The sequence below is a fragment of the Malaclemys terrapin genome, chromosome 1, assembly GCF_027887155.1.
Source record: "Malaclemys terrapin pileata isolate rMalTer1 chromosome 1, rMalTer1.hap1, whole genome shotgun sequence".
In the NCBI taxonomy this organism is placed as follows: Eukaryota; Metazoa; Chordata; order Testudines; family Emydidae; genus Malaclemys; species Malaclemys terrapin.
In genome coordinates this window covers 5,598,098-5,620,998 of record NC_071505.1, presented here as the reverse complement: position 1 = coordinate 5,620,998, position 22,901 = coordinate 5,598,098, and the positions used below count along the sequence as shown (strand labels likewise).

Here is a 22,901-nt window from a genome sequence, read left to right as displayed (position 1 = left end):
TTAAGACGTATAGCTTCCACTTCACTGAAGGATCATTCTCTATCTATCTATCTGTCATTTCAGCCATGCCTAGTCTTTATTTGGAAATATAGACGACGACATTCATTATACTAACTCAAACGGTAACACGTCTCTACCTGTAATAGTAGAGGACTAAGTGACTGCACAATTTCAAGTAATGTGTGGGACTTGAAGGGCCTACTCATAATCAAGGACAAAATGAGGAGGGCATGGGATGGAAGTATCCTAGAATGCAGATGGCCTAGAGGAAAAGATGTCTGAGATGGAGGACAAGTCCTGTGGAGAATCTTTAAGATTTGGAATAAGATCTTAAAATGGATTAGGAAGCTAATTAGGAAGGTGGGCAAGGGGAATGGGCGTTTTGTGTTCCTTCTTGCAGAAGAGACACTCGAAATTTGGAGAACTTGAGCCTTAGGACATCATATAAGGGAGGGAGTGGCAATTTTCCAGTCAAGAAGCAATGAAGAAATGAATAAGTCCTGGGAGAAGTGTGATCAAGACGTCAAGTGTGGGTGGTGCTTAGATAGACAAACTTGCCTCTTCACCTGTACAATTTTGGAGTTAGCCTGGGCCATCTAGGCATATAATGAGCAGAGTGAGTTTGGTAGACCAACATGCTGACCAACATTCTCATTTTCTTTCCCTGCCTATATCCATCTCTTCTCTTTTACTTACATTGGAAGCTCTTTGGGAGAGGGACAGGCTTTTTGGCCCGGATTTGTACAGCACCCAGCACAATGGGGTCCAAGTACATGACTAGAGATCATAGGTGCTACAAACAATAATGAGGTTAATTTAATCTTAGTTCACTAACTGCTGAAAAATGTGCCCCTGGGTGCTGTTTAGCAGATGTAATCTTAAAGTGCAAAGCAAGTTAGTTTTATTGTGACATTCTTGTCGCTGTCAAACCATAGAATTTTTCATTTCTGTAAACTAGAAGTCAGAACAAAAAGCATGATCAAAATAGTAACTATTTTTAGTTCAGACCACACTTCTTAGACTGCCTGAGTCTTGAAATTGAAACACTTCTGTTGCTGTGTTTTCTAAAGACCTGAGGTATCAATTGTTCTCTTGCTGTATTGCTACTGAATGTTGACAAGTCTTAACTGTATGTTTCTGCAGTACCAGATGCCTCTAAATGCCTTACGAAAGCTGCTTAATATTGAGATTGAAAGTTTATAGAAGACCTTTGTTGGAAAGACCATTTTAGAAAAGGTTTAATCCTAGAGCAAATGTTAAGCTTAGATCTTTTTGTTTGTTCCAAAAACCCTACAGCTTTGTAAAGCATTTTATCTAAAAAAAAAAAAAATCATGTGCTTAATGGTTCTGATGGGCAATATTTTTCAAGATAATACTGGATGCAAAACCTTGAAATACAATTGTCCATAAACAGGGGCTTTGGTGAAGTGAACAGCAGAGGACCCTAGGGTCAAATATGACTTGTACATTTGAAAGGTCACATAGCTATATATAGCTAAGCCAAGGTTTCCATTGAAATTATTCAAACGAGGGCTCACTTCTCTTCTGTAAACTGCTTACTAAGTGTGCTCATTTTTTGTGGCTACTTTCTGCTGTTAACCACTGTCTCTCTTTACAGGATTCATGAATAAAATTTTCCATCCCAATATTGACGAAGCGTAAGTAAATCCTTAGTATGTGGTATTTCTGATTAGCGGTATTAGTTAATTCTAGTTGTTGTTTTGCTTTCATAAGAAAGCCAAAGCAGTTTTTTCATAGTGTGCTAATGGGGCTGGATAAAGCTGTCATCTAACACTAACAGTCCAGGGTAAGAATTTGATCTGAGAGGATAGTGTTTCATAAAACTACCCCACAGGTAACTTTTCCGGCAGAGTTCAGGCTGTATGAAGTACTGGGTAGGAAACATACTGCAGAAGTTTTCCTTGTCTAATCTATGCATAGGCAACATTGGGTGCTTTTATAAATAAATGAGGCAGATGATGTGGCATAGAAGGACCAGGGTTGCTAGTTCCCCTTTTCAAAGATACCTTCTCAAGACAATAACTCTAGCTAGACTCTCCAGCCTGTCTGTTAGTAAGCATTAGTCCATAAATTATGTAAAATACATACTAGAAAACCCTTCTTAAAGGAAATCATAAAAATCTGGTCACTTCCATATAGTCAGTTTGAGATCTGTTGAATCAGGGGTTCTCAGCCTTTTTCTTTGAGACCCTCCCACAACATGCAATAAAAATTTCAGGGCCCAGTGGGGGGGGACTAGGGGCTCTGGGCTGGGAGGGGCTTGGGAATAGGTGTAGTTTGACTTCTGTTTGGGGTGGGGGCAGGAGGGCTTGGGACAGCTCTGTACGGCGGGGTCCAGGGAGGGAGTGCCACCTCCACCCCCAGCTCGCCTCAGCAGGCCACCCAGCCTGTTTGGGTTGGGGGGGGGGGGGGAAGAGCAACTAAAAATTATAACTCAAAGGTGCGGGGCTCAGCTCAAAAAGTTTGGAGAGCTCAGAGTGCAGGGAGAGGGGGTGGCTAGGGGCTGTGTGTGGGCAGGGAGGGGGGTGGCTAGGGGCTGTGTGTGGGCAGGGAGGGGGGTGGCTAGGGGCTGTGTGTGGGCAGGGAGGGGGGTGGCTAGGGGCTGTGTGTGGGCAGGGAGGGGGGTGGCTAGGGGCTGTGTGTGGGCAGGGAGGGGGGTGGCTAGGGGCTGTGTGGGGGCAGGGAGGGGGGTGGCTAGGGGCTGTGTGCGGGCAGGGAGGGGGGTGGCTCAGGGTGTAGGGAGGGGGGTGGCTAGGGGCTGTGTGTGGGCAGGTAGGGGGTAGCTCAGGGTACAGGAAGGGGGGTGGCTAGGGGCTGTGTGGGCAGAGGGATAGCTCAGGGTGCAGGGAGAGGGGTAGCTAGGGGCTGTGTGCAGGCACGGGGATAACTCGGTGTGGGGAGAAGGGTAGCTAGGGGCTGTGCGGGCAGAGGGGTAGCTCAGGGTGCAGGGAGGGGGGTGGCTAGAGGCTGTGTGGGAGGGGGGTAGCTAGGGGCTGTGTGTGGGCAAGGGGTAGCTCAGGGTGCAGGGAGAGGGGTAGCTAGGGGCTGTGTGTGGGCAAGGGGTAGCTAGGGGCTGTGCGGGGAGGGGGGTGGCTCAGGGTGCAGGGAGGAGGGTGGCTAGGGGCTGTGTGGGGAGGGGGGTAGCTCAGGGTGCAGGGAAGAGGGTAGTTCGGGGCTGTGTGCCGGGAGGGCTCCCCTGCCAGCCCTGTTCCCCGAGGGCTCTGCCAGCCATGGAGTCGGGTCCCCCAACCCAGGCGGCTCTTACCAGCTGCGTGAGCAAAGCGGTTCTGGGAGCTGAGGAGCAGCTTCAACCCCCAGCAGCAGCAGGAGCCAAGGAACGCTGTGGCTGCCTGCTTCATGGCACCAGCCAGAGCAGCAGCTGTACCGCACTGCCTGGCTCTGGCTTCCCACCTCCGACCGGGGGTTGGGGAGAGGAGGAGGTGGAGAGGGCCTGGAGCTGCCTCGGGACTGCCCTTCTCTTGCACTGTAGTTTCGGGGCAGGGGGGAGAACATCCCCATGTCCCCCCGCAACTCTGCCCAGGGGCTCAGGGCTTCTGCCCCGTGGGGAGCACCGGGGCTTGGGGCTCCAGAATTCAGCCCTGCGACTCCCAGCTTCAGCTCGTGGGAAGTGCTGGGGCTCAGGCTCTGGGTTTTAGCCGTGGGGCCCTGCAGCCCCCCCTGAAAGGGTTCGCAGACCCCCCGTTGAGAACTGCTGTGTTAAATGAAGCGCCCCTCCTTCCTTTCCAGTCTTAGTCTCACAAGTGAGATCCCCCCCATGTAAATACTGGCTCCAAGTTACTGTGCCCTTTCTCTTCATCCCTTCCTTAGAAAAATCTAGTTTCTGTACATAGTATGGCTTCTACTCACTATGGCTGCCCTATATTTTGCTCTAACCAAGGGGTAAATAATTGGTCCATGCTTGGTGGTGAGGAGTGTGCGGGGTTAAAACTGTTAAATCCTACAAGTATTTTGCTAACTTGTACGTGTTTTAATTCCATTTTCTCCATCTGTTTCAGGTCAGGAACTGTATGTCTAGATGTAATTAATCAAACTTGGACAGCTCTCTATGGTGAGTTTGGCAATTCACTGTGTGGTGACACATTTCATCATTTATTTGGTTTTAATACCCTAATATATCTTGTTGGAGGTAAGTGCTCAAAGGTTTATTTTGGAAAGTGTGAGCCAAATTGTAGGGTTTTTTCCACTGAACCAAGTTCAGTTTAGTAACAAAAGCTTGATATGAAAGTGTTACTTAACGCATCTCCTTTCATCCCAAAGATGTTGAAGGATTCTGTAAACATTGTACTGGAATCACTCAACGCCCCACTAAAGTGCAGCCATCTCTGAGGTGGAATGTGGCAACTGCTCAACAGTAACGCAGCAACACTTCAGGATAGGAAGTGAAGAGTGCTACAGTATCCAGATGAAACTATGGGGGAAATTATTAAGTAACCAGACTGCAGTAATCCGAATTGAATTTTAGATAGGAAGGTTGAAAGCATTCTTTGACGCTGGTTGGGACCTTGATCGATTTTTCTTTAGAAGGTGGCTTCAGAAACACTTATTCCCCTTCACCATCAAATTGAGGCATTGTTTCAAAACAACTTAGGAGAAATGATACCATCTACTAATTTGTCTACATCACTTCCTGCAGAATTTGTTTTCCTGGGAGGTCTCCCATCCAATTACTGGCCAGACATGATTCTGTTTAGCTTTAGAGGTCTAACAAGATCAATTTATAGTGACAAGGACTCAGGTAAATAATAATTCTTATGTAAGTCTAAAACTGTTAAACAGAACAGATATTTAAGAGCTCATTCTCTTGTGTGGCAGGCTGCATCAAACTTCTTGGTGTAGTTTATGGACACTATATTCACACTTCGATGTATAGGGTTAAGCAGTATGCACACAATATAAACTCTTTACCTTTGACTTTTCACCTTGAAAAGTTGTCTCATCTATTTCTAGTTTCCCTGGTTTCTTGACTGTCAATGTTCTGAACCTATTGCCAAAGTAACAAATTACTACTTTAAAGACCAAACTGCTTTAGTTTTCTTTCAAATTATGCAATGGAACAGTGGATCCAAGAACTGGACCTACTACATACCTGTAGTAAAAATGCCGAAGTACTTAGTTGGGACTGCACAATGAAAAACTCATGCTGTTATGTTGCAACTGCGGCTAGGGGTCAGGTTTTCTATTATATGTATTTTTTTGCTGAGGAATGCAGGAAAGACGAGTGGTGGTTTATAAGGTGAGGAGAGCTTTCTTTTACTTCTACACTGATCGTACCAGGAATGTTCATTCTCAGCAGTGGACTTTACCCTGAGAAAACCCAACAGTGGGATAAGTAGCCAGAGTACTAAATGAGCAATGTGCAGTTTTGTTCAACAGTCTTAAAGCAGCTGCAGATGACATGTCTGACTGACAAATTAGAATTGCTTCACTCTGTTTGCTATTCTGATGTTGTACACTAGCAATCTGGATACTGGTTTGTAAGCTGTGCAAAAATAGCTTCCTGTTTTGAGAGATGCTACTGTGAACTGTTGCAGCGGGGTTTCTACAGTATTTACGAACAAAATGTCGTATGAACCCTTTCTGTAATTGGTTTCCTAAGAATGCTTCTGTATTTTTGGCATTTTTGTGGACTGTAAAGGGAGGGAAAACAACTGCAGTACTTACTGCTCTTCTATGATGTGTAAAGGTGATCTCAAAGCTTTCAAAAATCTATAACTAGTATACGTTACAGACAAAATCAGGATGTACTGTTGGTATGCCAACAACTTGTCAAATAATGCACTTGTTTAATGCCATTCATCTTATTCCAAACTTCCTTATTTTTTCTGGAGGATGCTTTGGAATGCTGAAGACTTAACTCCTTTTTGTTCTTTGATTGTGTTGCTGGTGTCATAATCTGCATTAGACCTACCTTTTTTGCCCCTCCAGTTATAAGTCATCAGTCACCTTGAGTTTTAGACACACAGCCATATACTCAAGGAACACAAGAAATTTCTCTCTGCAGCAGAAACACAGAAGGATCTAATTTTGGAGGGTGAAAGCAATCTTGGAAAAAAAATCTTCCTATATAAAATAATACAACTATTTTGTTATGCATTTGACCTTTAAAACAACCAATCCTGTATTGGTAGAGAAGGTGCGGACTAGCTGACTCAATAGAAATTAGATGGAAAGTTCTTATGATTGCTACCAATAAATCCACTAGATTTAAGACCATAAGTTTAGTAGATTCCTTTTATTTAACTAGTAAAGCACCAAACCCTTCTTAGCACAACAATGTCTTCATTTTAGCCATACTGTGCACATCCAAGCAATACTAAAAATGAAGCATTGGTTTAGTTGGGACTTGGAAAAGAGAGAACTGGAAAAGGCAGGCATTTAAAGGGAAAAGGGGCTATTTTGAGCTGTCTTTCATTTGGGCTTTGTTTTGCTCTGTCACTAACTAAACTCCCCTTTCCATTTAATCTTAAACTGGGAAGCATTAAATATTTCTAATTTTCCCAATGGCAGCTGGGTTATAAAATAAGTCCACACAAACTGAAGCCATGTCTACACTTACTGGGAATCCACACTGCTGTGATCAATGCAGCGGGAGTCGATTTAGCGGGTCTAGTGAAGACCCGCTAAATTGACCACAGAGCGCTCTCTGGTCGACTCCAGTACTCCACTGGAATGAGAAGAGTAAGGTAAGTCGATGGGAGAGCATCTCCCGTCAATGCAGCGCCGTGTAGACACCGCAGTAAATCAACGTAAGCCGTGTCGACTCCAGCTACGTTATTCACATAGCTGGAGTAGTGTAACTTAGGTCGACTTGCCTCGGTAGTGTAGACAAGGCCTAAGAAACAAACCTGTTGCTAATAATGTCTTAAGTGCTAGAGTAGACAGAAGGAACTACATTGGAAAACATTCTCATCTTGGCTGGTACCACGCTATTTTTGTGATCCCTTTTGAGAGGAGGACTACACTTCAAGAAGCTGTTGCACTTCAGCCCCCAAGTAGCTGACGGTGACAACTGGCATCTCAATGCACCAGCCTTGGCAAACTTGGCCTAGAGACATTTGTGTACTTAAAGAGTGTTTCTTGTAGCCTTCCTTTCTATCTGCCTGCCCTTGAAAAGGGCAATGGCTTTTCTGTTCAATAGAAAATTTTAAGTTTAAAAAAAAAAAAAAATAACTGGCATTTTAGAGACTCTCTTATATAGCTTAGTTATTTGCAGCTAAGGGCTGGTCTATCCACAAAGTTGCATTAGTTTAACTAAAGGTGTGATGTTGCACTGGCTTACTTAAAACTGTGCAACTCCTGTGTGTAGGCAAACCCGAATTTCCGTCCCTGCTATGCCACGTTCACGCTGAAGTGACTCAGCTAGTCAATACCCTGGAGTTTCTACATATGCAGGATGTGTTAATGCAGGAAGGAAGATTTGACAATAAGTCTCTTCCTCGGTGCCATGTCCAGGCCAGAGGTTCCCGTGCGTTCTGTAGGAGCACTTGCAGGTGGTCTGCAGAGAGCTAGCAGTTCACATGGTGCTAGTTCTCCTGGGTTAGGTCTACACTGCAGCTAGACGCACGCAGCTGGCCTATGCCTGATGACTCCGCCTGAGCCCCATGAGCTGAACGGGCTGTTTAATTGCGGTGTAGATATTCAGGCTTCAGCTGCCCAAGCTCTGGGACCCTGCCACCTCACTGGATCCTAGAGCCTGGGCTCCAGCGTGAGCTTGAAAGGTCTCCACAGCAATTAAACAGCCCCTTAGCCAGAGCCCCATGATCCCGAGTCAGCTGGCACAGGCCAGCTGCGAGTTCTTAATTGCAGTGTAGACCTACAATGTAAATCAATAGGGGTCAGATCCAGGTGCAGGATATGTTTAATCTTGGCCTATTTAATAAAGGCCTGAGAGGTACAGATCTGATCCTAGTGCTGTCTCCATCAGGATCTGATGTGCTGAGAAACGGTGGGTGGGGTCTCTTCCTGCCCTCTTCTTCCCTCTCTCCCCCCCCCCCCCCAAAAAAAACCCTCTTTTGATTAGCAGCAGACATTTTTGTCGTTCTTTGTGCTGCAGCTACTCCATCAGGTTTTCTTTGCCACCAGAAAGGGGGTGAAGGATGAGGGGAGCCTATGTACTACCCAGATGAAAAGGCGATGCTAATAAAATAAAAAGATTGAAAGGGTGAACCTGCTTTTTATTTAAAAAAAAAAAAAAAAAATTCTACATGCACCTGTTAGTCTTTAACTGCTGAAGTTAAACTTTGCAAAATCACCCTCCTAACCCCACACTGAGGGCTTACTCTTCCATGTGTGTGGGAGAATACAGCCCTTCTGGTACCTGCCTGAAACATCCAAGAAAGAATAGCACAGTCCGTTGCTTCACACCCGCATCTTTGAAGTATGGTGCATATGTCTCTTTTGGAGGTGGGGTGTGGAGCATGGTTTCGTGTGTTCACACTTACTCATCAGCACCAGAAACATGTTTCCCTGTCATGGATTATTAGTGGTAAATGCCAACTGGCAGTAAGGCATTAATGTGAATCTCTTCGCATGCTGTTAATTGTTTTGAAATGGGAGAATGAACTTGTTGGGTTGCTCTTTTTATTATCACAAGTGTCGAAGCTCTGTAGAAATTGTATTATGCTGAGATGTGTCAATTTTAAGTCTAGGAGCCGACTTATTTAAAGACAGTAATGTGAGAGGAAGCATGGGGAATTTTGGTGTGAGGCAATTGGGAAGGAAAAGTGTCCAAAGTTTAAAGCATAAAAGAATGGTCTGGGTCTAATTCCTGCTATACTTGCTGTATGACTTGGGTGTATCATTTAACCTCTGCCTCCATTTCCTTAAGTAACAGCGTTTCACAAATCTCCATAGGGATGCTGAAGAAGTTATTTGTGTTTGTAAAGTGCTTTGAAATCTTCAGATCAAAGATGCTATCGAAGTGTAAAATACTTTGGGCATAAAGTAGTGGAAGCTCTATCACACAAATTCTCAATTATATGAGCAGTCTAGGACAGGAAAATGTCTATTAATTTAAGCTTCCGTAAGCTTTACACCATCTTAATATCTGACTACAGCAATACAGTTTCACTGATGTTTAACTTGGTTGTCTGTGGGTCTGAGATGTGGATGTGCAATGTGATTTTGTGTTAATTTATCTTGCAGATCTTACCAATATATTTGAGTCGTTCCTGCCCCAGTTGCTGGCCTATCCTAACCCCATAGATCCTCTAAATGGTGACGCTGCAGCCATGTATCTCCACCGACCGGAAGAATACAAACAGAAAATTAAAGGTAGGGGAGTCAATGGAATGTTGAAAAATTAATGGTATCACTTTGATCTGTTGCTGTTTGGGAGAAACTTGTTCTCTTCACTGTACATCTTAAATACCTTTTGTCTGATGACCACTATTGCTCTAAAATAGATGTATTTAATTTTAGAGCAGGATAGTCTTCTGGGAAGAGTGGATGAACCACCATCATTTTAAATTTAAAGCTGGTCTGTAGAATACAGTGTTGGGAATGGTTCTGCTTAGCTTGGATGTGGGGAATGTCTTGGCAAACTATTATAAGGCTTGGTCTACACTACCCCCCCCAATTCGAACTAAGGTACGCAACTTCAGCTACGTGAATAACGTAGCTGAAGTCGAAGTACCTTAGTTCGAACTTACCTTGGTCCACACGCGGCAGGCAGGCTCCCCCGTCGACTCCGCGGTACTCCTCTCGCCGAGCTGGAGTACCGCAGTCGACGGCGAGCACTTCCGGGTTCGACTTATCGCGTCCAGACTAGACGCGATAAGTCGAACCCAGAACTTCGATTTCCAGCCGTCGAACTACCTGGTAAGTGTAGCCAAGGCCTAAGTTAGAAACAGAAAGGAACTAAGTTAAAGGCGGTTTCCCAAGGTCCCCAACTTTAAAAGCAAAACTTCAGACGTTTGGAGAAGTTAGTAATATTTTTGTAGCTAAAGTAGCACAGATTTTTCCGGCTGTTTTTTCCCTGGGGTATTTTATTTAAAAGTCAACAAAAAAATACGGCTATTCAAAGTTGTGCACCAGTCATGCCATTAGCTCACCCCATTTTCTGTGTGTTTGCGCATGCATGTGCATACATGTGCCTGTCTGGCGTCTCTTAAAATAATGTAGGAATTGTCATGCTGGATAAGTGCCAGATACCTCAGAGGAGGTATAGGAACCCTTCAGTAGAAAGATGTTGGATAATCTGACCCCATATAGGTCTCATCCGGGTCTCTAATAGTTAGAGATTGGCATAAACCATGAAGCACACAGACAGGGAAGACCTATTACTCAACGAGGAGGAAACGAGAGCAAATTTAGCAACGGCTGAAATAAATGACTTTTGTTTGTTTTTCACCAAAAAAATTAGCAATGATTGGACGACTAACATAATGAACATCAGTATAAATGGGGTAGTATCTGAGGTTAAAATAGGAAAAGAACAAGTTAAGAATTACTTAGACAAGTTAGATGTCCTCAAATTGGCAGGGCCTGATGAAATACATCCTAGAATACTTAAGGAACTGTCTGAAGCGATCGCAGAGGACTGGAAAAGGGCAAATAGAGTACCTATCTATAAAAAGTGGAATATGGGCAACCCAGGGAATTATAAACCAGTCAACTTAATTTCAATACCTGGAAAGATAATGGAGTAAATAATCAAACAATCAATTTGTAAGCACCTAAAAAAAAAATAAGGTGACAAATGTCAAGAACAAATTGTGCCAAACCAGTCAAACCTAATCTCCTTCTTTGAGATAATAACAAGCCTTGTGGATAGGGTGAAAATAATAGATGTGATATATCTCCACTTCAGCAAGGCTTTTGATCCTGTCCCACATGACCTTCTCAGGAAGAAACTAGAGATGAACCAAGATGGGTCTACAACTGGTTGGAAAACCATACTCAAAGAGTAGTTATCAGCAGCTCACAATCAAGCTGGAAGGGCATATCGAGTGGGGTCCTGCAGGGATCTGTCTTGGGTCCAGTTCTATTCAATATCTTCATACATGATTTGGATAATGACATACTTATAAAGTTTGCAGATGGTACCAAGGTGTGAGAGATTGCAAGAGTTTTGGAGGACAGGATTAGAATTCAAAATGATCTTGACAAACTGGAGATACGGTCTGAAATAAATAGGATGAATTCAATAAGGACAAATGCAAAGTACTCCACTTAGGAAGAAATAATCAATTTCACAAATACAAAATGGGAAATGATTGCCTAGGAAGGAGTACTGTGGAAAAGGATCTCGGGGTTATAGTGGATAACAAACTAAATATGAGTCAAGAAAATACTGTCACAAAAAGGGAAACCTCATTCTGGGGTGTATTAGCAGGAGAGTTGTAAGCAAAACATGAGAAGTAATTCCTCTATTCTACTCAGCTCTGATAAGGCCTCAGTGGGACTATTGTGTCCTGTTCTGTGCACCTCACTTTGAGAAAGATGTGCACAAATTGGAGAAAGTCCAGAGAAGAGTATTTTGCTGATACAGACTAACACGGCTACCACTCTGAAAAACTCCGTTTAAAGGTCTACAAGGAAAGATTGGGGGGGAGGGGCAAGGGGTTTGTTTCATCTGGAGAGAAGACTGAAGGGGAACATAACAGTCTTCAAGTATGTAAAAGGTTATAAAAAGGAGGGTGATAAATTGTTTAAGTTTAACCACTGAGGACAGGACAAGAAGAAATGGACTTAAATTGCAGCAAGGGAGATTTAGGTTGGACATTAGGAAAAATTTCCTCACTGTAAGGGTAGTTGAGCACTGGGACAAATTACTTAGGAAGGTTGTGGAATCTCCATCAATGGAAGTTTTTAATAACAGGTTAGACAAATACCTTTCAGGGGTGGTGTAGATAATACTTAGTCCTGCCTCAGTGCAGTGGACTGGACTAGATGACCTATGGAGGTCCCTTCCAGTCCTACATTCTGTGATTTACTATGCCTTCCAAACTTTGTAATCAATTCATCTTACATAGCGTATGCATAAGAGTCATGCGTCCACTTTGAATACTCTAGCTTCTTACCAGTTTTGCATGACAACCATAAGATAGAACTGAACACTGCCATTCTGTGAAATCCCTCTTTGTAACGGTAATATTTAAAAAAAGGTCTTGGACATGCTGGAATTGATGCAATGGATTCTAGCAACTTCTTTGCTCTGGAAAATTAAGTACTGTGAATACATAATTTATCTCCTCTTCCCTTTACCTCCTCATTTTTTAGTTATGAAAGCATAAAATATCTGCTTGATGTGTGTGTTGGGGATTGCTCCTAGGACTGACACCTGGTACAAAGTTCTCAGCCTGCCACAATCCTTATGAAGAGCAAAACCCTTAAATAAAGATTCATAATGGAACCTATAGTTGTCCATTGGTGCGACTGTTGTGTACACAGCTGGAAAGATTTTTGTTTAACACTAGTACAGCTTTTCACTCTTCAGATATAAAACTTGTTAATGGCCATAGAGGTAAGAGAACCTTTTTAGTCTTTCCATCCTAGAAGAGAGGAAATTGGGGGGAGGGGGAGGGTATTTTTTTCCAAAGACACAAAGTGCCAGTTAAGCAATCAACTTCTATTGAAGGTCAGTGGGATTTGAGTGCTTAACTCCCATTTGTGCCTAAAAAAAAAAAAATCAGGGCTGGCACTTTATTGGTGCATAATTTTAGTAAATGGTTAAATACTGATAGAGCTGTTTTGCATTCCTTTGGGGCTAAAATATTTGAAGCAATGTTGGTTCTTTCTTGGTATGAAATCTTGATTTCAAACCTTTATGCTAGACACTTGAAAATATACTTCCTGTGGTATCTACAGGGCCAGCAGAATGTACACTTCAGTGTCATCTTTCCTTAATGGATTGAAAAATGACTAGATCCTCCAGTGTAACATGAGTTTAACCCAAAAAGAGGGTTAATTGTTTAGACATGAAAGTTCCCTGGAAGTCAGGAATTTCCAGAGGTTAAAATGAATGGCCATCTTGCTGATGGCTAGGCAGCCTCTCCCCAGTTTTCTAGTCTGGCCTAGCAAACAAGTGTCAAGGGTTTAGATGTGTTGATGGGTGGTAAGTATCTATTTGAGCTAAAGTTGCCTCTGTGCTTTATAAGCTGTGGGCCTTGGGTCTTTGGAGCACTTTCTGAGAGTTAGTGAAGTGGCGGGTGGTCACATGGCTCCTGTCCTTGTTCTTACCTGCTAAATGTCAGGATGACAGCTAGCTGCTTTCCTAGTATTAGTCTCCCACATAAGCAGGAGTGGTAGTGAACTCAGGGATATTGTGAGGTTGCGAATGGGAAGAGGTGTTCACAAGACTATCTGAGGTGTTGGGTGTGATCTGAAATTTCTGGAGAAAAGGAAGGGTAGGATCCTGTTGCTGGGGTGTGAAAGGTGTGTGTGAGAGGTTTATCTGGGCCAATATTTTTTTATTGGAAGATCAATTGATAAGCAAGACAGACCCCAAAACGGGCACCCAAGAAGTTAAATGCTGCCTTTGAGCAGATCATTTTTTGTTAGTATACAAGATCCAGTTGCACAGGACCAGGGCACTTTCCTTTATCACCGTTATTGTATTCATGCTATGGTTTCCAGAAGGGTAGGGAGCCTCACCGTCTGAATGTCTTCACGCTGCATGCAGCATCACTGCAAATGTTCTACACTTCCTAGTGTTTACAGAGCGATCGTTATTGAGCTGTTTGTGCAAGTTCTCATGACACAAACTTCAGCCACCTCTCACAGGTGAACATTGCAAATTAAACCATTAGAGAGAAGCTGCTTGTCGTTAGAAATCAGCATGTGCCTCCATAGGAGTTTGAAAGCCCCTTTTAGCCATTTGGCTCAAGTACTTTAAATGCAGAGGGTCCCTGTAGTTCAACAGCACTTCAGAGTCTAATCTTGTAGCAGGTATTAAAGCATCTAGTGGCCTAATTCCATAGCCTCAATTCCAGAAACCTTGGCTTCTTGCAACTTAGCCAGCTGGTGCCTGTATAGACAATTAACTATTTGAAGATTCCAATGTACTGTGGGTAGTTGTACGTCATGCTAGAAATAAGCACCGCAGAAATTTGGAGGCAGTGGGAAGAAAGATGTTGCCAAAGATTTAACATCCAGCTTAACATTCTCTTTTACTGAACTGAAAGATGCAAGTAGATTATTGATGTTACTTAAACAAAACTAGCTTTTCAAATGCAAGTTTCTATGGTCATGTATGTCTGGCATCTCGCATTACAAGTGACCTCCCACAGTTTCATAAGAACATCTGTCGCTTGGCATGACATGAAACAAAGGATGGCCAATTAGCAGTGTTTTAGGCCAGTGGAAGGGAAAATACAGTGTGCAAGACTGATCCTCCCTCCTTTCTGCCCCATGAAACTGTGAGGCCTGGTCCACACTAACCCCCGACTTTGAACTAAGGTACGCAAATTCAGCTACGTGAATAACGTAGCTGAATTCGAAGTACCTTAGTTGGAACTTACCGCGGGTCCAGACGTGGCAGGCAGGCTCCCCCGTCGACGCCGCGTACTCCTCTCGCCAAGCTGGAGTAGCGGCGTCGACGGCAAGCACTTCAGGGATCGATTTATCGCGTCTAGACAAGACGCGATAAATCGATCCCAGAAGATCGATTGCTCTGGCGGTAAGCAAAGTGTAGACCTACCCTGAGTTAAGGAAAAGAGCAACACTTCCAAGTCCTTTAGGCTGGGATTTCGTGATACAAATTGGAATTCATTAACACCTCCTATTGTGGGAGCTAGACATCATTAAGCATAAAGGAATGGCTGCTGCTTTAAAAAAAAATCTGGTTTGGGGCTTTAGAAGCAAGGCGTCTTGCCTTCTGCTCATGTCCATCCTGTGAAAACTGCCAGATTAGCAACTGAAATCTAAGCACGGAGCAGGTACAGCGTAAGAAATGCTCACCTCACCCTGCTCATGTACCCCGGTCCCAAGCTAGAGGGATGTACCAGACTCGGATAGCTCAGTTTACATGACCTGTTCACCTAGATGGTGTGGCATGTTTTCCCAGTGCCTAGTTGAGAACAGGATTTGAGAGCAAGCTGGCTGAAGTTCAATCCAGACAAGACATACAGTCTGTTAATACTGCAAAGAAAAACCCACAACACCAGGTCTCGGAGCATGAGTTAATTGACTCGGGCTTGTGGGGTCAGGCTGTAGGGCTAAAAATAGCCATGTAGGCAGTCATGCTCAGGTGGGAGGCTGGGTTCCAGGACCCTACCCCCTTATCTCAGGCTCCAGCCCAAGCGGGAACATCTACGCTGCTATTTTTAGCCTTGCTGCCTGAGACTCAGTGCCACGGGTTTTTCTGTGCAGTGAAGATTTACCCAAAGATACTGGGTTGGAGGAATGATCCCCGCATGTACACCCTTTTTCAGGAGGTTTGCAAATTCGGGATATGGCTGCTCTTGGAAGGTCAGGTAGTGTCAGCCAAGAGCCTCCTCCGTAGGCACATGTAGTAAGATGATTGTGACCCTCAACTCTGGACATAGTCTCAATAATCCTGCTCCTAAACTGGATTACTATTGTGCATTCTGCATGGAAAATGGCACACGCCACAGCTTGCACAAAATGCATTTGCCTTCCAGAATCCTATTAAACCAGTTTTGTGACCTGTGCTGGCTCCTTAATTGCTTTTGGTTGTAATTCAAGGTGTTGATCTAGCTAGAGCCCTGCATGGTTTGGGTCTTGGCTTTGAAACCTCCTCTCTTTCTAGGAACCACTGCAGTAGCTGAGATTGGCTGGGGTGCTTGTGTTTAGAGCTCCTAGAATTAAATGTCTGGAAATTGATAGCTGGGAGTTCCTGGGGAGCACCCTCTAGAATTTTTTCTCTGCTACTATGACTGCCCTTGTCTGATACTAAAGCATAGTGCAAGGCCTGTCTCTTGGGGGATAGAGAGGTGGGCTGTTGTGGTTTTATTCTAGGGAACACAGGTTTGCATTAGGTTAAAAGCAGTAAAATCTGTATTCCAGCTTTTTCTCCAACCTTCATCTCCTCTCATCTCTTTCCTTCTCTGGAAGTTACGCCAGTATCATCAGTCTCTAATTCCATAAAGCAGTGTTCAAAACTTTTCCATAATGTGGGTTGTATCTTGAGAGGGTCTCCGATTCTCCTTTCCCCTTGGTACTGCGCGCACTGCATTGCATCCCATTCACAATGGCACAGCCACACTGTGGTACTAACAGCGATTGCTGATACATAATATGAAAACGAAGTATTCAAGATACTGTATTATAGGGCAGCAGGACAGACCAGTACAGTAGCTCTCAGCCTTCCTGCCCGATGACCAAGTATAGCCCTTGTAGAATATCCCAGATTTTTCTTCTTTTCCAGGAGACCTGGATTCACTGTGACCGTGAATTTTCACAGCCTAACCTGTTGTGCCCCTAACGGCATTGTGGGCCAGCTCTTATCTCGGGTTTCATATCTTGGGCTCTGAACATGAGGCTTTTTAAACCGGTGTATGTGCAGAAGTAAAGGGCACTGGCTGTTTCTAACTCCAAGTCTAGTGTTCAGTATCCTAACAATGTGTGTGTTTATCAACATGTATGCCTCAGGACTTCATGCATTATCCAAGGGTCTCGAACCTCCCTTTGATGCCTCTAATATGGCTGTGGTCAGATGAGATTGACCTTTGGTCTAAACCGATATGGCAATCCCTATGTTAATTTATATAATCATTGTTTTATTGTCCATATATGGCACTATCCCACCGGCTTCAGCCATGCTCAGTACCAACCCATTTTTATAAATGGCTGTGGGAGTTGAACATATGCTGATTATACCCTTTTCTTTCCTCGCATACAGAATACATTCAGAAATATGCAACAGAAGAAGCACTAAAAGAACAGGAAGAAGGTACCGGGGACAGCTCATCAGAGAGCTCCATGTCTGACTTCTCGGAAGATGAGGCCCAGGATATGGAATTGTAGTAGAAGAAGCAACCTGCTTTTCAGAGAGACTATTATTTCCTAACCATGAGAAGCAGACTATAATATTCATATTTAAACAAAGCAATTTTTTTTATTACTAAACAAGGTTTTTATGAATAATAGCATTGATATATATATCACCCTTTAGATCTTGATTTCTTGGTCATTTCTCAAACCCAAGGTATATAGCATATTCCCACATTCCATTTTGGTAGCAATATGCAGCCCGAATGCATGCATTCATAATTCCATTTGGCCAAGTCAACTTGTGTGCTACTGAACTGTCAACTCAAACAGCTGCTCTGATAGGTAGGGACTTAGAGATTTCCTTTTTATCAGTGGTTCCACAGCTACCACCTTGGATGATAAGATGGAACAGAGCTTTCTCAAAGTAAAAAGTCTAGGGGATAATGTAAGAACATTTTTAGATCAGACGTTGAAATAAAAAGTGCTCCTTCAGGTCAAACTCGCTATCATAGTTTATGTGGAGTTGCATTTAAAAAGTGCACGGAGTTATTCAGAGCATCGAAGCTTAAAAAAAATGACTTGGATTTTAAGTACACTTTTATATTGGACTTCTGCCCACCCTCTGAACTGTAGGGACCTACAACCACTCATCTATTTGCTTTTGGGACTTTGGAAAGCCTTCATCTGGACTTTACTCATTTTCTTGGTCTGGATTATTAGCTGTTCCCTTTTTTCGGGGGGAAAAAACACAATGCTATATGAACAGTGCTTTAATTTACCTGGCGCACATACAAAGGCAAACTCTTTGTCATAGTTTTGAAACTGCTACCCTGTAATAGCTTCAAGCTTTCCTTCTTGCTTGAAGTATGATCAAACACCTTGCAAACTGTCTCCATCTCCTAAAAGAGGGTTCTCTGACCAGATGGACTAGCCTTGCTGAGAGCTTCAGACCCATGAAGATTGGCCCATTGGCCATAGTCCATGAATCCGTTGGCACATTCTCTTTCCCATTTTTGTTTTTCTGTTTTCCCTTCTGCAGCAGCTTGGTAGCCATCTGCTTGTGTGTACAACAGACCAAACTAAAGTTTAACAAAGAAAAATGCTCTAAGAATATTTGAGATTAATAAAAATAAAAACCATAAATTGGGGAAACAAGCGAAAAATATTTTCAAGAATTCTTCTGAACGAAAAATTTGATTTCTTCTGGTGTATTTCAACATATTAAGTTTATTATTTTTATTTAATGGTAAGAGAACCTAATACAGTAAACGCCTACCTGGGTTGCCAGTGATACTTGAATTTGGATAATTGTGCATTTGAAATCCTAACTAAGATGGATTTTAAATCTGAATGTTACTTGCTGTATTCTTAGGGTTTTCTGAGAGGTTTGGATAGACAGACAGATACTTTAATATTTTTTTGATGAAACCTTCAGGACAGTATGTGGAATTCAACCCACGCTGAGTGACTCTTGAACAGAGAATTTTGAATGACAGACTGGATTGAGTAAACACTTTTTTTTCATTGTCCCACAAATGTTTTTCTTTTAGGAATGCCACCAAGTTTTGAGTTAATGGGGTTGAAAGATACAATCCTTTTTTAATCCATAAAACACAATCAGTTTTTTTCCTCTTTTTTTGTTTTGGAAAAAGCTATATGAAGTACAATTTTTGCTTTAGCATGATTTTCCTGAATAAAAATAACCTACAAAGGGTTTACTTATTTTATGTTAATTACGGGCATGAAGCAAAAGGTTTTTCTTTTCTTTTCTTTTTTTTTTAAAAAGCAGTGATGTAGGACTGTGGTTAGTTACTGTGCTGAAGTTCTCTATCTAGCATTTGTGGCTTGTTGGAAGGGTAGTATTAACTATTTAACATGTAATGGTGTACTTTAACTCTTATCTAGCACGCTGTTTTCTCATTACTTTGGGGAGGGGGGGCAGAACTGTGTTGGCACTGTTTAACTTGCTTACCTGCTGAACTAGCAGTTTGCTTGTGCTATAACCTTTAACTGTAGGTGCTATTTAGGGGTAGTCTAAGTGCTGGGTGGTGATATCAGTTTAAAAACAACAAAACAATAAAAATTTGTATTTTTTCAATATTGTATAAAAAATAGTGTTCTAATTACCTCTAATTTTTTTTCCAGGTAACTGTATTACTCTTCCCCCAGTCTATTCAATGACCAGGTTTAACACAGTGAACACTTTCATGCATCTCTCTCATTTGAAGAAGCCAGTTTTCTAATAAAAAGGTGTCCTGTCCTAAGCTTCCAAAAGAATTACAATTAGAGCTGCAAATCTAAGGTAGACTCCTGGAAAAGTAAGCACACCTTTTACCGCATTGATTTTTCTAGGTTGTGAAGATGCAGTTTGGCTTCTGTTAGTTGTCCAAGTTGTTCTGATTCCTCTGCACGTTACTTTGTGCATGCAGGCAGCCGAAGCAAGGTATTTGTGGGTATAGATCTGGAACTTCTCCAGCAAGATGTTTCCTTGGATATTAATGGAGCTTTACACGTGAAATCTATAGCATTGCCTGCAGCATGTCAAAAAGATCATCTTCTTGGTATATTTCATGTTTGATCATTCTCCCCTGTAGTGATTACAGCAGGAAAGGAAGCCTACAGTAAAGTGTCAAAACACCTGCAGTTCAAAGGAATATGGCCTAGTGTAAAACTCTTGTAGGGAATAAATTCTAATGGATTTCCCTTCTTTCTAGACTGGAACAACTGCTTTTTGCCTCATTCTGCCCTTTCTCCCATCTTTCATCTCCCTCCCCATCTCAAACAAGAACCGTCTGTAAATAAACGACACACCCCTAGTCTGGAAGAGAAAAGTGGAATCGTTTTGAAGCAGGATGCCTAGATTTTTTTCAGTTCCAGTTTCTTTTGAAATGCTAATGTTCTTTTTCTGAAAGACCCACTGCCATTCTCTTCCCCGTTCAGATGACTGAATCTCAAAGCATCAGCCAGGTGGAAATTAACAAGCCTACTCCAACATGACTACGATTGATCCACTGTATGTAGATTCGTGCTCTCAATGAATCCCTGAATATGAAAGCTTGTTAGTAACCTGTTCTCGTTGTTATGGAAGTAGGCTCTTTGGCTTCACGTCTGATAGCTTGTCACCTTGTTCTTGAGCTTTGTGTGACCTGTACAAATTGAGAAATATCAAAGCTGCCCCAGATCCGCAGAAGCTACCTACATTGCCAACTAGGTTAATCTTGAATTTCATCAGGCGTGTTTTCAACTCTCCTTGAGGTTTCCAAGTGTATTTTCTTGGTTCATTTGACTTTCCATCATGACAATTTTAGACTTAAAAAATTAAGGAGGGGAGTCTTGGCGAAGCTAATCTTAAGGGAGTGGCATCTCGATATGAACTGAGTGGAATAATGCTTTGTAAATTAACTGGTAATGTGTAAACCCTCGGTCAGAGGGGGGGAAATGGAAGTTAAATGCAATTTCTGTTACCTTTGACGTTCAAATTGGCCACTTAGGTTTATGGGAATACTACCTACATTGTCACTTCTGTAATCTCCCTTATCCATGTTTGATCACCACCCCCACATTATCCACCTGCAGTGCACACAAACCAGGGAGCTGGAGTCCCATTTTTCCCCATAAGGGATGAGAAATGCTGTAACCTGTGCTGCAGTTGGGTTGCCCTGGCTTTTTTTTCCCCCTCCCAGCAAGACTAATCACAGGGCATTCTGATGTAAGTGATAGCTCTCCGGTATGCAAGGACACCCTCCACCCCCACCCTGCACCTTTGATGTCAGATCTGTACCACACCACGCAGGGGGCATTGAGGAGAGGGCAGGGCTGTTGGTTTGTTTTTCTTTTTGCTTCTTTTTGCTCATCTGAATTCCCCTGGCACTTTAGCAAGAGCGTGTGCAGCATGAGAAATGGCCATTATTTTACTGACTGTATTTGATACCTGTTGTGTGATACTTGAAGAGATAAAGGGTGTTTTCCCTTCATTTGAGTCTAAGCTTTTTTCTTTTCTTTTCTTTTTCCCCTTTTTTCTTGCATTGTGATGATGTAGTGGGCATGCTTGTCACCATGACAAATGCCTCTTCTCTAAGAATATAACCTCTCAAATAGTTGTGTATAATTAAAGAACTGTAAACTTTTTTAAATAAAAGATGTATATACCTTGACACTTGACTGGTACTTGATCAGTAAGGTCTCGCTGTCATAGGCAGCATCTCCAGTGCCTCCCGTCTTTTAAACCTCCAGCCCCTGAGATTCAACAGCAGCTGTTAACCAGACGGCCCAAGATTCTGCCTTCAAAACCAGTCCAGGTGTTTTCTATAGGAGATGCTCTGGTGGAAAAACATCCCATTGCATATGCAGAGTGTCTGATGTAACTAGGTTATTATAAGTCAGGCAGTTTGTTAGAAATAGCTGTACTGTACCATTGTGATGGGTGCAGTAAAAGAACCTAATTAAACTAGTATAAATGGGTTTCTTTGGTTGTAGGCCCATTTGCAGATAAGGTTTGTGAAACTTGCCTCTGGCCAACACTAGATGGCACTATTTGCCACGTTCTCCACAAAGTGCTCTGGCAGATTTTAGTAAAGGGTGTTTCAGCCAAAACTGTAAATTCGAATTATGCCCTAAATGTGTTGGTAATGTGAGCAAACAAATGAGCAGGTTTCTTCATCTTATGAGAATGGATGTTAAGTGAGCTCTTCTAGGAAAATACCTAATGCATTATATGTACATGGATCATGCCAAGTACTTTATAAAATGTGAATTGGGGGAATAGGGGAGTGGTTCCAAGGTGTTTGCAATTTAAATTGGCCGAGGACAATGTGGACACAACAGTGCCAAGGTTAGAAAGCTGAGACCTCAACAGTGAGATCATCTATACAGGAAGGCTTTGGGGAAAGTGGATTTGAAGGGTAGGTGGATATAAAAGTATTAACTTACGGGCACAGTGTGTCAGTCATTCCAATTTTACAGCTAAAGGACATAACCAGTGCTCTTTCAATAAGTTCCTCTAAATGTAAGGAGAAATGAAGAGGTCTGTACGTTTTTCCTGAAAACTGAATCTGAAACATATTAAACATAAAAGGAAATGTCCTGAATTCAGAAGCTAGCACCGCCATTCAGTAACAAGTACTAAGATTCCAATTGCTGGTCAGCGGGTGAAACAAAGTTTTTAGCTTCAAAATACATACTTGTCCTTGGAGTTTCTGGTTTTCTGCAAAGCCAGGGCCCTATTAAACATGCTTCTCTGTAGTTATGTTGGATGTGCCAATGTAATCTGGGCTTTGTACAGGGCAGGAGAGCCCTATGTCAAATGTGTATTAAACATTTCCACCTGCCTTGGGCTCACGCCTGTTCATCACAATCTGTTAATGGACCCCCTTCATCTCGTCTGTTACCCTTTGTTGTGTCGTGTCTGAACTAGATTGTAAGCTCGTTGGGGCAGGGACACGTATCTAGTGCGTATGGCATTGTACAATGCTAGAGGCACAATATTTGCAAAGATTTTTCCATAGCCTTTCCCTTGCAGATCTGCTTCTTGTGGTTTCATTAGCTAAATTCACATCGACCAGAGGACGTCACTTGCTTATTCTAAAAAAGCCAGTGGAACGGCTTTTAGCTCTCCAGAGAAATATGCCCGTGGTTGAGTTCTGGAGAAAATCCTTTACATTTTCCAATAGTTGTGATTGTCTTTGGTGTTTCGATAAGGTATGTGTGTGCTGGGTTTATTCCACTTACCGGTCTACCTGAATTCCCCCCTCTAGTTTCAATGGGAAACGCTATTTATTTCAGCCCTGTCCTAAGCAGCCATCGCAGTTGAAATGCATGGTTTAGCAACTGCCTTGTTCTACTCAGGATTTGTATTACAGTAGGGCCGGCCAGGTTGTCCCACCAAGAGCAGGGCCCCATTGTGCTAGGGGTTATACAAACATGCTAGGACAGTCCCTCCACTAAAGAGCTTAGTCAAAACAAGA

The 22,901-nt window shown here is 42.8% G+C and overlaps 1 protein-coding gene across 2 annotated transcripts in view; it reads left to right on the top strand.

Moving 5' to 3' along the window:
* The window catches only part of UBE2H (ubiquitin conjugating enzyme E2 H), a 67,569-nt gene extending 46,477 nt beyond the window's left edge, over positions 1-21,092 (top strand). The window contains exons 4-8 of one of the 2 annotated variants that reach the window (XR_008443333.1): positions 1,619-1,658; positions 4,038-4,090; positions 9,187-9,315; positions 16,847-18,184; positions 19,084-21,092. Coding sequence is in view for 1 of the 2 variants with exons in the window: in XM_054014701.1 (XP_053870676.1) it covers positions 1,619-1,658; positions 4,038-4,090; positions 9,187-9,315; positions 16,847-16,971 (347 nt within the window). In the remaining variant the exon portion in view is untranslated. Of the gene's footprint in view, positions 1-1,618; positions 1,659-4,037; positions 4,091-9,186; positions 9,316-16,846 lie in introns of both variants that reach the window. The other variant, XM_054014701.1, reaches the window with a different exon arrangement.
* The last annotated feature ends 1,809 nt before the right edge of the window (positions 21,093-22,901 follow it).